Source organism: Mus caroli, unplaced genomic scaffold (genome assembly GCF_978045245.1).
Source record: "Mus caroli unplaced genomic scaffold, Mus_caroli_1 scaffold_2, whole genome shotgun sequence".
NCBI classification, from domain to species: Eukaryota; Metazoa; Chordata; class Mammalia; order Rodentia; family Muridae; genus Mus; species Mus caroli.
The window spans coordinates 53956902-53973198 of NW_028227257.1; the positions used below are offsets into that span (position 1 = coordinate 53956902).

General features: G+C 40.3%; 1 protein-coding gene across 6 annotated transcripts; it reads right to left on the reverse strand.

The window, feature by feature from the left end:
* Positions 1-1304: 1304 nt before the first annotated feature.
* On the reverse strand, positions 1305-16287 carry Dtwd1 (DTW motif tRNA-uridine aminocarboxypropyltransferase 1). Of its 6 annotated transcripts, none has more exons than XM_021156082.2 (5): positions 16226-16287; positions 13583-13897; positions 9767-9910; positions 8151-8409; positions 1305-3381 (listed from the first exon to the last, which is right to left on the reverse strand). In XM_021156082.2, the coding sequence occupies exons 2-5, from the start codon at positions 13844-13846 to the stop codon at positions 3134-3136; spliced, it is 915 nt and encodes a 304-aa protein (XP_021011741.1). In that variant the 5' UTR covers positions 13847-13897; positions 16226-16287; the 3' UTR covers positions 1305-3133. The 6 variants fall into 6 exon arrangements, with proteins under 6 accessions (XP_021011741.1, XP_085690612.1, XP_085690618.1 ...); XM_085834486.1 differs by having other exon boundaries at positions 7968-8409; XM_085834492.1 differs by lacking the exon at positions 16226-16287 and adding an exon at positions 15939-16219 and having other exon boundaries at positions 7968-8409.
* Between the last annotated feature and the right edge of the window lie 10 nt (positions 16288-16297).

A 16297-nucleotide genomic window follows, 5' to 3' on the forward strand; every position in this document is an offset into this window, starting at 1 on the left:
TTCCAGAGTCTCAAAGGATATGAAATGTTATGATTAAAAACCATCTGGGGGGCTGGTGAGATATAGCTTACTAGGTAAAGATGCTCAGAGCTCAAACCAATGATCTGTCCAAGCTAGCCTTCAATCTGCAGACTCCACAAGGGTAACCTCTGACCTCTAAGTGCACATGCCAAGGCACATAACCTCACCCTTATAAATCATACACATCCACACAATAATCACATTTTTTTCCAATTTTTTATTAGGTATTTTCTTCATTTACATTTCAAATGCTATCCCAAAAGTTCCCTATACCCCCCCCACACACACACACCCGCTCTCCTACCCACCCACTCCCACTTCTTGGCCCTGGTGTTCCCCTGTATTGGGGCATATAAAGTTTCCTAGACCAAGGAGCCTCTCTTTCCACTGATGGCCGACTAGGCCATCTTCTGATACAAATGCAGCTAGAGACACGAGCTCCGGGGTACTGGTTAGTTCATATTGTTGTTCCTCCTATGGGGTTGCAGACCCCTTCAGCTCCTTGGGTCCTTTCTCTAGCTCCTCCATTGGGAGCCCTGTGATCCATCCAATAGCTGACTGTGAGCATCCACTTCTGTGTTTGCCAAGCACCAGCATAGCCTCACAAGAGAGCTATATCAAGGGTCCTTTCAGCAAAATCTTGCTGGCGTCTGCAATGGTGTCTGCGTTTGGAGGCTGATTATGGGATGGATCCCCAGGTGCGGCAGTCTCTAGATGGTCCGTATTTTTAATTAAAAATAATTTGAGGGCTTTGGGTTCTCTCAACAATCTCAGGAAGCTCAAATAACAATATATGAACTAATTAACAAAGTATTTGGATTTTCCTACCACCTGCTGTTGCTTACTTTTTGTGAAGTTACTATTGCCGTGTATGCAGTCTCCAACTTTTTCCAACAGAGTGTCTAGCTAGTCAAAGCACTGACATCTTTGCACTTCAAGTTGTCGTGTGTGCTTAATTCAGTAATAAACAGGTACTCCGTTGTCTCAATTACAACTTTTAACAAGGCCAACATTAAGTATTTAGAAATTAGAATGTTCTATTCTGATATATTACCTTCCAACTTTATTGAATTACTTCAGCAGTTCCTCAATTTCTAGGATCATTTTTTATTACATACTACCAAAGTATATTTTTGAATAAATACATTCTTTCTGAAGATAGCAAACTCTCTTTTTCCTCCGTATTCCAAGCTTTTCCTTCCATTTTTCATGTGGAGGAATATGTATCTACTGTCTGGTGATAAATGATTCTTATGAATGGGCAGAGATTGTTTTAGCTGTGGTTTTCTTTTTTTTCTTTTTTTTTTTTTTTTTTTTGGTTTTTTGAGACAGGGTTTCTCTGTATAGCCCTGGCTGTCCTGGAACTCACTTTGTAGACCAGGCTGGCTTCGAACTCAGAAATCCGCCTGCCTCTGCCTCCCGAGTGCTGGGATTAAAGGTGTGCGCCACCACGCCCGGCTAGCTGTGGTTTTCAATTAAAGTTCACCAAATGATTAGCACTACTTTTTATTGGAGCCAATTAACCATTAGTATCTGGAGACCAAACATTGATACATCATTCTTCCATAATGTGAAAGACATCACTTTTCCTGATGTAACTTCATCAGATAAGGCACTGTAAGGACAGAGGTTCACAGAGATGGGTGGCATACACATGTAACTCAGTGGAAGGACACGACAGGATTTGGGATCAGAAATGAAACCTTTTTCATCAAATAAAATGTGGTTATTAAAGATAGACTGGGACAAAGACCAAATTAACATGGCATCAAAGCAGCAGCCAAGCAAAGTCCCTTTAATTCTTCATTAAGGCTTCCAAATGGGTCGAGAAGGACCTGTCACTAAGCCAAGACATGTGGGAAGAGTGATTATGAGGTTGATGGAGCTGAAGATTCACAGGTCTGCAGTCAGTCATGGGTTCCTTGCCGCAGCCAACTGGACTTACTCCCCCAGTAATGCCACCTTTAGAGAAGTCCCTTTAAGGAAGCCCCAGTTCCTTTATTACACTTGTTTAAAGATTATGTTAACACTTTAAATGATGTTTGCTTTTCTGATCAAAAGGCCCACAAGGGGCCTTTTCCCCTTGATCACTAATTGAGAAAATGCCTTACAGTTGGATCTCATGGAGGCATTTCCTCAACTGAAGCTCCTTTCTCTGTGATAACTCCAGCTGTGTCAAGTTGACACACAAAACCAGTCAGTACAACAGCCAATTCTGTACTCTCACAGGTATCTGCTTTCAGCAGGACTAGAGACTATCTGGCTGTAGGGCTGTGCAATACTCTTATCTGAAGTGTGTGGGCCTTCTTTCTTATAGCTGCCATGAGATGGGCACATGAGTGATCAGACTGTTCCCTTCTTTTTCTTTCAACCCTGCAACTGTTTTGATGGTCTGAAGAGTTTAGCATACTCCTCACCCTGCCCCAATCTAGACTTTGCCCTACTTAAATCACGTCAAACTTACCTTTGTTTCTAAATGCATTGTAAACATGAGATTTATTTTACCCCTGTATCACTCACTCTTGAAAAATATATTCCATCTCCTACAGCATCCCTCATACATCAAAACAGACCTGGTCCTGTTGGGCCATGTGATTTGCCAAAATGGGTCATGTGCACATCCCTCTGGCAGGACCACGTGATGCCACAGTTCTCTCTTAGAGCAGAGGCCAGGTAGTGGGAGGGAGTGTTCACTTCCAGAGACAGTGCAACACACTCACCTTTGCCAATTCTGCCACCAACCTTAAGCAAATTACATTTTTCCCCCCAACAGATTCTAACTTCATTTAAGTCGAATGGTAAGGGCGAGTATAAGTGAAAAGATAAGACACCCTTTAATCACACATAATTACAATCACATAAATGTAACACAGCATATGAAAATGTACAGTACAGTGGGAGATGCCCGAATTGAGCAACTAGCTTCTGATTGGTCTTTCAATCAAGATCATCTCTTAAAAATTGCCAAACTTCAAATTTTACTTTAAAAAAATACAATAAAATGAACAAGGCTGGATCTTCCCTGTGTCCTCTCATGGGCATAACACATGGTTATCACCCCGGAGTAAACAAGGCTCGACTGCAAGAGCCCAGGACAAGTGGGTATGCAGAACTACTGGATGGGCTGCGGTTTAGCCTTCTCTCCAGAGCCTCTGGCATTCTTTATCAAGCGGTACATAAAAGAGTAGAAGAATAAAAGGTTGTCATACTGTCCTCTGTACTTCTCTTTCTGCACGGCACTATGGTAGTCTACTAGGAAGTAATAAATGGCTTCAATTGTGGAAAGGAAAGTATCTGGCTTCCCTTTTTGATGGCGCCAAAAGCAAGTTTTTCTTGTTCTCAGTTCAACTTGTAATAACTCTGCCAAACAAACAAAAAAGGGAACATGTGACTATGTCTCAATCACATTATTTTGAGAACAATAACAATAACTGGTACAATAATATGTGTTGATAAACAGTGATGATTTAATTGCTTCAAGGATATTTTTTAAAGTACAGTAAGTTCCTTCTATTCCAAGTGTAGACAGGGTATTATTTTAATGCACGGAGGTACACATAGAAAGGACACATGCATGGCATAGAATGGGATCATGTGCACACTTAATCTCCCCAAAGCTCAGACCTTATATGACACACTTACCACTGAACAGTCCAGAGAGGCTTCTACCTCTCCTGCTATTTTCTATCTAACAGCTTCTTTTCAAGTTCTGACTTGTTGAGAGAACTTCATTATCCATTTGCACAAAGGATTTAATTTATTGGATAAAATGGTTTTATTCCTGAAATAGTTGTCATCTTTATTCACTCTTTTTTAAAGTATATTTTGTTACAGTCTCTCACCAGAGAGGAGGAGGGAGACAAATGCAGATGGGGAGGGAGGGAGGGAGGGAGGGAGGGGAAATGACTGTAAGGATGCTAAACAAGTCATAAGGATTCATACTATAATATATATAAGTAGGTGTATAAATATACATACATACTTGATATGAAATTTTCTCATCCGGGTTGATAACTCACTCCCTCCAAGAGCTAAAGATCTAACAAAACCCCCAACATCAGGCATGAGAAGCCCTTTTTTGAGTTGTTGGTAAATGTTGTCTATGAGACTCAAAAATATTATAGGTATTATTACTACCCTTGGTTGCTCCCCAGAGGTAGAAGGCAAGACCTTACTGCTAAAGACACCATGTACTTCAAACAGAGTGCCCAGAGCAGGCTTAAAAGCTTCTTCCTTGAAGACTAGCTTTCCTGGTCCCAGAAGGCACCATGCATGCTTCCAAAAGAGGGAAGCAACCAATAGTCCTACCTAGCTATGACGCCTACGAACTACAACAACGACCAGCACAGCACAATATCCTAAGGGTACAGTAGTGACACCCATGTCCTGGTGGTAACCAACAGCTATCTATTCAGACTTAACTAAACCCACTAAAGTGGGAAATCATGCCTGATACTTAAAACCTAGTCATCTTTCCAGGGCTAGTGAAGTCATGGTTCTTCGAGAAGAATCTCTTTACTAAACTAACTATTTCAACATTCCCCCTAACTATTTTCAACATGCCTTCATAATAAAAGTCCACAAGAAAGTAAGAATGGACAGAGCATACCACAACATGATAAAATCGACACATGACAAACTACAACCAACACACTAAACAAGGGAAAGCAGAGCATTTTTTCTAAAATCTTGGACAAGGGTGCCCATTCCCCTGACTCCTATTCCATATGGTTCTGGAAGTTTTAGCTAGAGCAGTAGGATCAGAGAAAGACAGGGAAGATAAGAATCGGAAAGAAGAAATTAACCTATTGCTTCTTACAGACACTGTGACTCTACACTGAAGATACTGCATGGACTCCACCTGAAAACTCTTGGGCCTGATAATCATGCTCAGCAAAGAATACAAAACCCAGTAGCTTTAATATGCACCAATAATGGACTTGCAGAGAAAGAAGTCAGGGAAAAATATGACACTGTAATTGCCTCAAAAACCAAACCAAAGCAACTTAGATGTCTAGAAATGAAATAAATTGACCAATGAAGTGAGCGATCATCACAAGGTGGGGAGTTGGGGGAAAACCTTTTATTCACTGCCAGTGAGAATGTAAACTGTGTAGCTACTGCGGGAGTCACTGTAGAGGTTCCTCAAAACACTAACAATGGAACTAACACACAGCCTCACTATAGAAGCCCTGGAAATACACTCAGGAGGCTTCTTATCACACCATGGAGAGTCTCATCCCCTTCATCACTGCTGTATACACATAGTGAGGAAATGAAGTCAGCCTACATGGTTATCAACAGGAAAATATAGTAAGGATACCATGGAATTCTATTTGGCTGTAAGTAGATAATAAAATTTTGAAAACTGCAGAAAAACCTATGAAATTGGAGAACACTGTATAAAGTAAAGTCACCAGACTGAGAAAGAGTCCCCCAATTATTCCTGAGGAGGCAGAGGAAGCAGGGACGTAATTAGGACCTGTATGGACTTGCTTTTCATGGTTATAAACTAGCACAGAAGTGAAATGCATGCTTTCTATGGGAAATAGAAAGGAGTAACAAATCTTTTGTACAAATCTCATTTTAGGCAAACCTAAACAAGCTGACTTTGAATCGTAGCAGAATAATTCTATTTATAGGTTTTTCAAGGACTTTTACTCATGTTCTTTCATTTGAACCTAGTGATTACCATATAAGGTAGTAATAAGAAAAATATCTGAGACAAATCTTCAAACTGAGGAGTGACTTGCTGCAGTAAGGGGACCGAGGGGCTGTGGCAGACTGACTTCTTGTTCATCCAAAGCACAGGGCAGCATGGATCATCTAGTAAACAGCAGCAATGAATTCTTCAAAGTCTTACAGCCCACAGGTACAAACTATTCCATTAGCTGACAAGTTAACTAAGTCAGTGTGATGTACTCTGTACTTCCTTTAGCTTGGAATTGATTAACAGACTGTAGTAGGTCTTCTCTTGAGGGACCTTTTGGCAACCATGCAATACCAACTGAGTAGTTCTCTTGCCTTCTGATCACGAGGCTGTTCAATAACTGGGAAAATCTTAAAGCTTTTGGAGAAACCACTGAGAATGCTTGAAGCACCGAGGAAGGTTCAAAGAAACAATAGAAACAGCATGGACCCCTAGACTGCATACTACAGCTGTGTTCACAGGCAAGTAAAGGAACTTAAGCTGTTATTGGGAGCTCAGCATATCATTCAGGCAGAAATGGCATGCAGGGCCCGGAGACAGCCCAGTGAGCAGCGCACTTGCTGCACAACAGCCTGACGACCTGTGTCAATCCCAGAATCCATAGAAAGGCAAAGGCAGAAGCACAGCTACAATCCCGACCCCTTTGTTGAGATGGAGGTGGTGACTGGAGGACACTCAGAAGCTGTGAGTTGGCTCATCTGATGCAGTGAGCAAGAGGCTCTGTTTGAAGCATGGTGGGAGGCAAGGAATGACAATCAACATTATTCTCTGAACGCCACATATAGTAGGTAGCATGCATGAGCCTACATATACATAAACACACGCACATACACATATGCACATGCATCACATATACATATAAACACATAGGCATGTGGAATTTTTTCTTATGAAAGACAGAGAAATGGAAGTAAAACAAATGAAATTCCTGTAATATTAAAGTGAGATGAGACTACCACTGTGAATTCACAATATGCACACCTATTTATTTCTTTGGCTCTGTCTACTAAAGAAATGGAATGTAGCAATCAACTGACACAACTCAGCTTCTAATATCAGATCCTAGTAAACTGAACCATGGGTCTTTAAGAAAACGATGAACCCAAGTTTGCAGCAGGAAGAAAGTCAAAGTAGGTTTGAGATATCCTGCTGCGTCTACTGAGGCCAGAACTACTACAACCTCCTAGGGCCAGTGTTAAAAGGACCGATTAACTCAGGAAGAAGTAACATGACTAAACTGTCACCATATTGTGCTTCTCAATGTAATGACTGATGGAAGCAATGATCTGTTAATACTAAGCTCTGTTGAGAACATCTGTAGCCTGGAAGCATTATTTTCCTGTATACTAAAGGAATATAAACTTTTATGGTGCAAAGATCTAGCAATCATCACACTAATCAAGTAGTTCTTGTTAAATCAAATAGTCCTAGTTAAATAAGGAGACAGCTTGTTTTATATGTCTCCTGACTGAATTCAACAGTAAGTAAGTATAAAACTTGAGTTCAACATACACTACCAAACAACTAATGAACTACAGGGAAAGGACCTACTATCAATAATGACAACAAACAACAGATACAAAGTGGACCAGCTACAGAAAAGCCTGGATTTCCTCTTACTTTAAAGTATCCTAACTATGAGGCTGGGGTAAGGCTCAGTAGTTAATAGTACTTCCTGCTTATGTGCAAGACCCAAGTTTGGTTTCCAGCACCCACACAGAAAGCTCATAACTGCCTGTAACTCTAGTTCCAGGGGATCCAATGCCCTCTTCTGGCCTCCATGGGCTCCTACATGCACATGTGCACACAGGCTGCACATGTGCACACAGGCACACATACATACATGTACATTTTAAATAATCTAAAAAGCATAGGAAGCAAAGTACCTAGACTGAGTTTATCATGATCAGACATTCAGTCAACCAACCTGACCACTTTACCAAAATCTAAATTAAGAAAAAGAAAAAAAAAAAAGGAAACTGCTCTAGATTAAGAAACTAAAGATGTACAAGCATCGGAAAATCTGAGTTTAAATACTGTCAGAGGAGAAAGTGCTACAAAAGCCATTATTGTATATGTTGGAGAGATGTGAAGACAGGTTGTAGGTTATATATTGTACAAGTTCTATTGATTCTCTTAGGAGCACCAATGGCATTGTATTTATCACATAGGAGTGCCCTTATTTCTAACAGATCTACAGTATTTTGAGAGCCATTTTGCAAAGCCTACTGCTTACTTTGAAAGGGTTCCACCAGCGATGTACATAGATGCATAAACACACACAGAATACAGAAAGGGAGATGAGAAATGGAGCAAATCCGAGCATTGGATAGAACTTTTCTTTTGAGGGAGCCATAGAAGTGAAGTTTTTCTAAATAAAGGCTGTCAGGGGAAGAAAGTCCCCAAACGCCATCCTCACCCCGAAGCCGCTCATCAGAGGCGATCTGGTTTGTCTGGCTCCAGGTGCTGTCAATAAAGACAACTCTTTTCAACTCCGGGCCTTGTCGTGTGCTGTCACTCAGATCCCAGCCTTCCTCGGCCTTAGTCCTCCTGAGTTTCCGAGGTGGCACATCAAGATCGTCAGCTTTGTTTCTACCCTTACTTTCAATCCTTTTTTGTAGATGGAAAGAGACATCTTGTATTGAGATAGACTGAGGCCCAGGAAAAACAAGTACAACCTAAAACAAAGAAACGCAAGTTAGCTACGTGCTGTGATCTTCAACAAATGCTGACTTAAAACTCTAAGAAAAAGAGATGCTGAGTGTCTAAAGAAATAAGCATTGGGTTGACTGTGGTATTTGTTTTCTTATATATATGGTAAAGTTTTAGCTCATTCCTAAGAACATAGAATCATATTATACTACCTGGAGAAGTTACTTCAAAACAAGTTTCTCACTAATTGACAAAGCCAAGTCAATAATTCGCCAAATTTAAAAACAAACAAATAAATACAGATTCATTTCTGTGACTTGGTGCTACACTCCTGTGATTCTAGCACAGCACTAGAGACACAGGGACACGAGGTCAGGGCCAGACAAATAGACAAAAGACAAAGTACACGATGCTTTTTAAAAACCACCACAGAAAACTGCTCAATGAATACATATCATGTCCATTTTACAAAGAAAATAAAATGAACAGGCAGGAGAAGAAACAGTGTGATGGCTTTCCCAGCCATTAGTGACAGAAGAATAAAGTACACTAGAGCGGGGGTGGGAGGGGGTTGGGATGGGAGGCTGCGGGGAGCTGAGACGACCAGTGTGAACCACACAGGGAAACTGTCTTAAATTACAGAAGAATGCAGCAGTGTGTTCTATTTAATTAAATAAATGGTATTTAGCTGACCAGAGAAGGATACACAAACATATTACTATATCAAATTCAGATATTCCTTGTAAATATAACTGTCTAAATAGTTTTAAATTATATAGAGATAAAGTAATATATATATCAACATATATATTTATGTATTTTAATAATAAATAAAATATATTTACATATTTAAAATATTAAATAAGAAATATATATATAGCTCAAAAAAAGTAAACATGCTTGTTTTAGAAGCACCTAAAGACTATTTTTTTGAGATCTATTACAAAGTTACTTTTTTGATAAGAAGGCTATGTTTTCCCACCAAAATGACAATTTTAACTAGAATTATGAATTAGGAATCTAGGTATGCCCAAGGAAGACATATAAGCAGCTGTTAAGAAATATCTCAATATTTATATACTAAAACTCTTAATTTGGTGAGAATTTCTAAAAACTCCTCTGAGGCAGTCCTTTTTCTTCTTCTCCTTTGCAGACATTCCAATGATAGCTAATTCAGTTTCCTGGTCTGTATCAAATTAGACCATCTACAAGCAATACAGACAGGGGAATCCTAAGGGGGAAAGGAAAAGCAGGACACTGGCAAAGACTAAAACCCCGTTTAAAGGTCAATACCATTAACTGCACACAGCACTGGACTGCTAAGGAGATACTAAATCCTGGTCAAGGGAGTTCCCATGAGGATGTCAGTGCCAAGGCGCCCACCTCGTGATCCTTCCCTTCGTACTCCGGAATGCACGGATATGTGTAAATGTTCACAGAGTCGGGCGCTAAGAGCTTCGCGTGCACAGCGGTGCTCTTGCCGTCTGTTTCATTTGGATGCTTAATGATATCAATCTTCAATGGAAGCTAAGGTAAAACAAAAAGGCAAAGGAACAAAAGAATATAAAATTATGATATTTTGTGACAATATAAGCTCTGAAGCAAACCCACCCAGCTCAGACTGAGTTCCCGTGAGTGCACTTACAACTGAAGGCCACAATGTATAGACCAGGCTACCCATGTGGACCATGTACCTGAGCAATGATCTGGCCCACACAACGTGTGACATTCTCAACACAATGATCCAGGGTTGCTTTACCTAAGTAATACATGCACTCAGTTCTGCACATCTCAGCATCCATGCCAAGGACATTTTAAAACCAATTCCTATGAACTCTAGGTTCATTTTATGTTGTTTTCAAAAAAAAAAGAGAGAGAGAAAGAGAAAGCTTAAATGATACTTCAGACTTAAAATTCAAATTTAAATCTTGTTTCTCATACAATTTTTTTTTAATCAAAGTTACCTGAAATTTTGGATCTTTGGCATTACAATTAAGGTGTCAATAGAAAAACCAGCAACAGGCAGGGCGTGGTAGTGCATGCCTTTAATCCCAGCACTCAGGAGGCAGTGGTAGGCGGATTTCTGAGTTCGAGGCCAGCCTGGTCTACAAAGTGAGTTCCAGGACAGCCAGGGATACACAGAGAAACCCTGTCTCGAAAAAAAAAAAAAAAAAACGCAAAAAAAACAGAAAAACCAGCAACAGAATAAGCCTTCAAGGGCTTTATCACAAATAACTCCACTAACATTATATTTGATTCAAGTTGTATCTCAAAAATACTTGCCCAAGTATTTTTCTTACATATTATGTCTTGCTTCTGTTCAAAGATAACAATTATCTTGGATTTCTTGAACTAAAATGTTTTTACTATTTCAGTTTCTCCGTTTCCAACTCTGTTGTTTGGTAGGTACATCTGCCATCTCTAAGACCCCCACTTCATATAAAGAAGGTAGAAGCTCTATGACCAGGTCCTAGAAGGCAGCTATTTTACTCTGGAACATAAAATTGTGTTTCTTGTTTTAAACTACACATGTGCTTAGTCAACATCCTAATAGGTTTGGCATATATTACACCTGTGAACTAGTCACCACAATCAAGATAAGGATCCACCACTAGCCAAAGGTCTTCTAGTATCCCATCCTCTTCCTTTCCCACAGGCTGGTTGTCACTTCAAGTTTCTTTTTCTGCAGTCTTATATAAATGCAATAATAAAATATCTTTCCACCTGGGGTCTTTAACTCAAAATAATTACTTTGAAATGCATAAATATAATGCTTATCATTCGTTCTCAGTTCACCACACCCCCTTCAAGATGAGATTACTTGGAGAGGCAGTCTCAAGGTAACAGAGGCCATGACTGGGCCTCTGAAGTGGGGCAGCATTAACAGAGATAGAGCACACACAAGAGGCAGCATGGTGGGGTCTTGAAGAGAGAGCCTTCCTTTCAGAACCTGGAGAGGAACTGCATTAGGAGAGCGTTTGTCCTGTGGAGAATGACAGGGACCTGAAGGGAGAGACTGACCCTTCAGGTGCTCCAAGGCCATTCTTTAGAGGAGCAGTAGCTGCACACTATAAGTAAACCAAGTTTCCTTTCTTTTCCTTTCTGGACAATGATGTTATAAACAGTATACCTCAGAGGGATGCAGGCACAAATGCACACCTCCAACAGCCCCTCCCCCCCCATTAGAACTGCAAGCACCACTACTCCCCTTTCATCTCCACTCCCCCAGTCATCATTTAGGCCATAGGGCCAACCACATGAAACCAACATGACGATTTCTAACGGTAGGAAATTTACCATTTAAGTAGGCAGTTTGGGGATTATTTTACACAGGTCTGCTCCTGAATGAGCACTGCCCCAGACTTTCCTCACAGCACTGCCTCAGCTGTAATTCGCTTCCCTTTCCCAGGGCCTCTAAATACCAGGTCAGCTTTATCTTAGGCCCTGGGAAGAGGGAAAGAGGAATGACAAAGATCAGGACAAAGATTTCTCTCCTACAAGAACTGATTATCTAACAAGTTGATGAGTAGAGTTAAAGTACAGGCTAAGATTAATACTTCTGACCAACTTTACATCAAGAACACAGAATTGATTTTTTAAAAAAGAATATACAGGGGAATGCCAGGGCCAAAACAATGGGAATGGGTGGGTAGGGAAGTGGGAGGGGGGGTATGGAGGACTTTTGGGATAACATTGGAAATGTAATTGAGGAAAATACGTAATAAAAAAAATAAATAAAATAAAAAAAATTTAAAAAAGAATAAAAAACAAGCAAGACTGAAGAACACAGAATCAAATGTTATTAATGAAATTTTCAAATCACGTAGACTAATTTAAAGTGAATAAAAAGGAAGTTTTATGAACTAAAATCTCCAGTTATAAGACAATTATACATAACCCATGACCTCAGGACCCAACCTAGAATATCACCAGTTCTCAACGAGCAAGTCTACAGCTACTGGCAGTGTGATACCAGGGCACACCAAACAATGGGAATTTACATTTGTGCACTGGTTCATATACATCTGACAGGCAAACCACATTAAATACTGACATGGGAGAGTAAACTCTACAGTATTGACTAGACCAGAGGGAAGTTTGGGAGACATACTCTACTTTGAAATATACAACAGGATGATCATTTTTTCTCTGACGGCCATGTTTCTGACAAGAGACTCAGCTATATTAAAGCACCACCAGGAGGAAGGCACAAGTGCTTGCCCCAAAGCAAAGCCTTTCAAACAGGGCTGCTGAGGCTGAGATTTTCATTTCCCTTCTGATTTTTTTAATCTTTATTCAAGTCTTATAGTTTTCAAATTCTGCATCAAATAAAGGTATGTCTGATTTATTCTTAGTTATTGCTGTGGCAAAACACCATGACTTAGGCAACTTACAAAAAAAAGTTTATTTTGGGATAACAGTTTCAGAACATTTAGACTCCATGACCATTATAGCAGGGAGCATGACAGCAGGCAGGCAGGCATGGTACTGGAGCTGTAGTTTAGAGCGTATATCCTGAGACACAACCGTGATTCAGAAAGAGAGCACTGGTAATTGCTCTTTTGAAACCCCAGAGTCTGCCCCCGCCCGCCCCCCCCCCTCCGTGACACATTTCCTCTGATAAGACCACACCTCCTTATCCTTCCCAGAAAGTTCCAACTGTTTGGGGATCAAGTATTCAAATATACGAGTTGATGGGACCATTTTCATTTAAATCACCACAATGCTCCAGATAATTTTAGGATTAAGAGAGACTTACTTCTTACTCCCAAGCAGGCTGAAAGTTTATTTAAAACTGAAGTAGAATTTAGAAACAAGATCGTCTAGATTTTCTATTTCTCATATCAAATTTTATATGCAGGCACCAAAATATACTTTAGAAAACTATACAGTTGCTCAAATCCTTTCTTACATACTTCTAATAAGTGGTAGGCAACACAAATGATTTGGGAAATAATCCTGTTGTTAAATTTCTATCAAAATAGTAGCTCTATAAATATAAGTTTTTCTTTCTGATCTACATTCCTTTTTTCAGAGCATTGGAGTCTGTGATCATAGCAGGGAGCATAATAGCAGGCAGACAGGGTGCTGGAGCAGTGTATATATGTACACACACACATACACACACACACGTGTACACACATACACATATGGTCTCTTTTTAAAATGCATTTTTCTACTTTCCCACGAGCCTCTTACCTGCACACATGGGATCTGATCAGTGGGCACATTTTCCACTGGGACACAGCATGTGTAGCAGTAGAACATCCTTGAGCCACCACACTGGCGACACCGTGACCTTCCACTTTGCTGAGCCTTATGAAGCACTTCCTGAGATGCTAAGCATAAGTTTTGAAGGGGGTCTTCTGAAGCAATGGAAGCAGTCCGTGACGGTTTTGTTTCTACACAGTTTACATTATCTTCTTTACTTTCTTGAGGAACTACAGATGGACTGAGAGCCATTTTCCCTTTGAACCAAAATGTTCTGTTTCTAAAGCATGTATCATAGGTACACTGCAAAAATTAAAATGAGAAGGAATGAAATGTCAACAATGTACTGTCATTACAAATAAAACTGCCCAGTATAAGTTACACTGTTAGGTTTAGTATTTATCAACAGATATTAATAAGTTCAAAACCCACTAAATTGATATGCTTGAAAATACAAAATTAAAAACAACCAACTCAAAAAAGCAATTTCAGTTACTCTTTCATTAAAAATGGAAATGTTTATATTAAAAATGATTTCAAGTATAAAATTTAGACATTGACAATCCATTCTGATAGTACCCATTTTGCCCCAAATATAGTAATTTTGACTTAAAATATTAATAATACAAGACTTTCTGACTTTCTGTTACTACTGTACAGAAATACATTCAACTATATAAATTGAATTGGCATCCTATGACACCAACACTCATGGTAAATCTAAATAAAACATAAAAGTCTATAGTGGTATGAGTAAAATCAGTTGGGTATTGTGAACACACACACACACACACACACACACACACACACACACACCCCTTTTCATTTTTCCCTGGACTTCTGACTTAAAACTCCTTTCTCAGGAGGGGTAATAGAAAGTTCAACTTAAATTGTTCCAGTATAATAGTAGATGAGTACCGGATTCTGCCTTGTTTCCTCCCTTGGAGGAAGGAAAGCCAAAGAACCTTACAGGCCCTGAGGATTTCCTTTCACTCAGTTAGCAAGTAAGCCTATAAAACCCTCTATAAAACCCCATCAGGACTTCCGGTAGCTTCTGGACAGTTGACTATGCAAGGGCATCTGCACGCTGTAAGGAAGCCCACCTCAGCTGCACAGGGAGGAAGGACCTGTGCTCCAGTCCCTTACCTACTCCACCTGCCTGTATATTGAAATCTGTTAAAATCGCCTTTATAATAACCATCAAATGCAAGCATAGTGTCCCCTAAGATCTGTGGGCCACACAAGCAAATCAAATGCATCTGAAGAGGGGATGAAGGACTCTCAGCTTGTAGCTAGTTGGAAGGGAATTCTGAAGGCTCAGTTTGTGACTTGGAAGAGGCTGGGTCAATTTTTGTGACTGAACTGTCAGCCTGTGGATTCTGACATTGTCTCCAGTAGTGTATAATAACAATCAATGACAAGGACATGGATGCCTGTAAGTATACCTATACTTATCAAATACGTGCAGGGCGATGCAGCTGGAGTTGGGTGGGGGAGAGTTGTAAAGAATTAGAAAACAAGGGCAAATAACTAGCATCCTGATGGTCTACTCTGCAACTTGGGCTGAAAAAAATTTTTTTCCACTCAATTTCTCTAAAAATAATGATATTTATGCAGTTTCATCCTGTCTGCTTTGCACCTAACATCTATTTTTAGGCTCAAAGTCAGATTCTAACTCAGTTCCTTATAAACTCACACAAAGACAATCTTTTACACTTCTGACTACTTATCCCTGGGTCCACATATTTGATATAGATATTCATTTGGAGGCACTTTTCAATGAGGCTAAAGTACAATTCTTTCCGATTTACCTATTCCTGATTTTCTTTTTTTAGATAGATTCAAATACTTGTCAACTAAATTGAAACCATCCTGTAGAAGACATCCAGGATTTATCTTTGTACTCAACTTTGGGGCTCTACACAGCTCGGCAGCACAAGGCTACTTTTCCCAACACATTAAGCTGATTTGCCTCCCAAGGGAATATTCTTTAAATTTCTCCTATTTTGAACTGTGGACAAATTCAGGACCACATAAGACTTTTCAATATTTGCTTGTGAAGTACTAAGAACTGATCATATAATTTGATGAGATACAATACCCCCCCCCTTTTTTTTTAAACATCCAAGATACCACCGCCATTTTTAAACACAGAACTTGAATCCCTTCCCACAGAACACATTATAGACAGGCGGAGTGTCTTGGAAAATTTTGCATTTGGAGTTCAATCATAAACAGTCCTGAAATGCTGCAATCTTGGGCTCATCATTCTTACCCAACCTCGTGGAACTAGCAATGCAAAGTGTTACTATACTTGTCTCACATTCCCAAGAAATAGACACACAAGAAACGCGTCTGCTTATCGGCTGACGGTAACAGCACACATCTGGTTTCCTTTTCCCGCGACCATGCCGAAACCACGCCAAAGCCTGAATCGGCGCTCACAGGGAGCTGACCGTGCCAGGAGTGAGCAACGCCGACTTAGGAAGCCTAATAAGGCTTCATTTAGGCCCCAGACCACTCGAGTCTTGCCTCCACGGGCACGCCACACGCAGCACGAGGCCGCAGTGAGACCTCCGCTGGGTCTGGCTGGCGTCCGGCCCGAGCCACCCGACCCGAGGGGAGGCCGACCTGCACCACGCTCAACTCTCGGTCCGTACCGCCTCCGCTCCACGCGCTCCACCCGGAGCGCTTTCCGCAGAA

Bases quoted from the DNA above. Each gene is read 5' to 3' on its own strand.
- Dtwd1 (XM_085834486.1), bottom strand. From the start codon at position 13,846: ATGGCTCTCAGTCCATCTGTAGTTCCTCAAGAAAGTAAAGAAGATAAT. The intron at 8,410-9,766 runs GTGGGCGCCTTG...TCTTTGTTTTAG, and splicing joins ACGAAGGGAAGGATCACGAG to GTTGTACTTGTTTTTCCTGG. The intron at 3,382-7,967 runs GTAAGCAGTAGG...TTTGTTTGGCAG, and splicing joins GCTGGTGGAACCCTTTCAAA to AGTTATTACAAGTTGAACTG.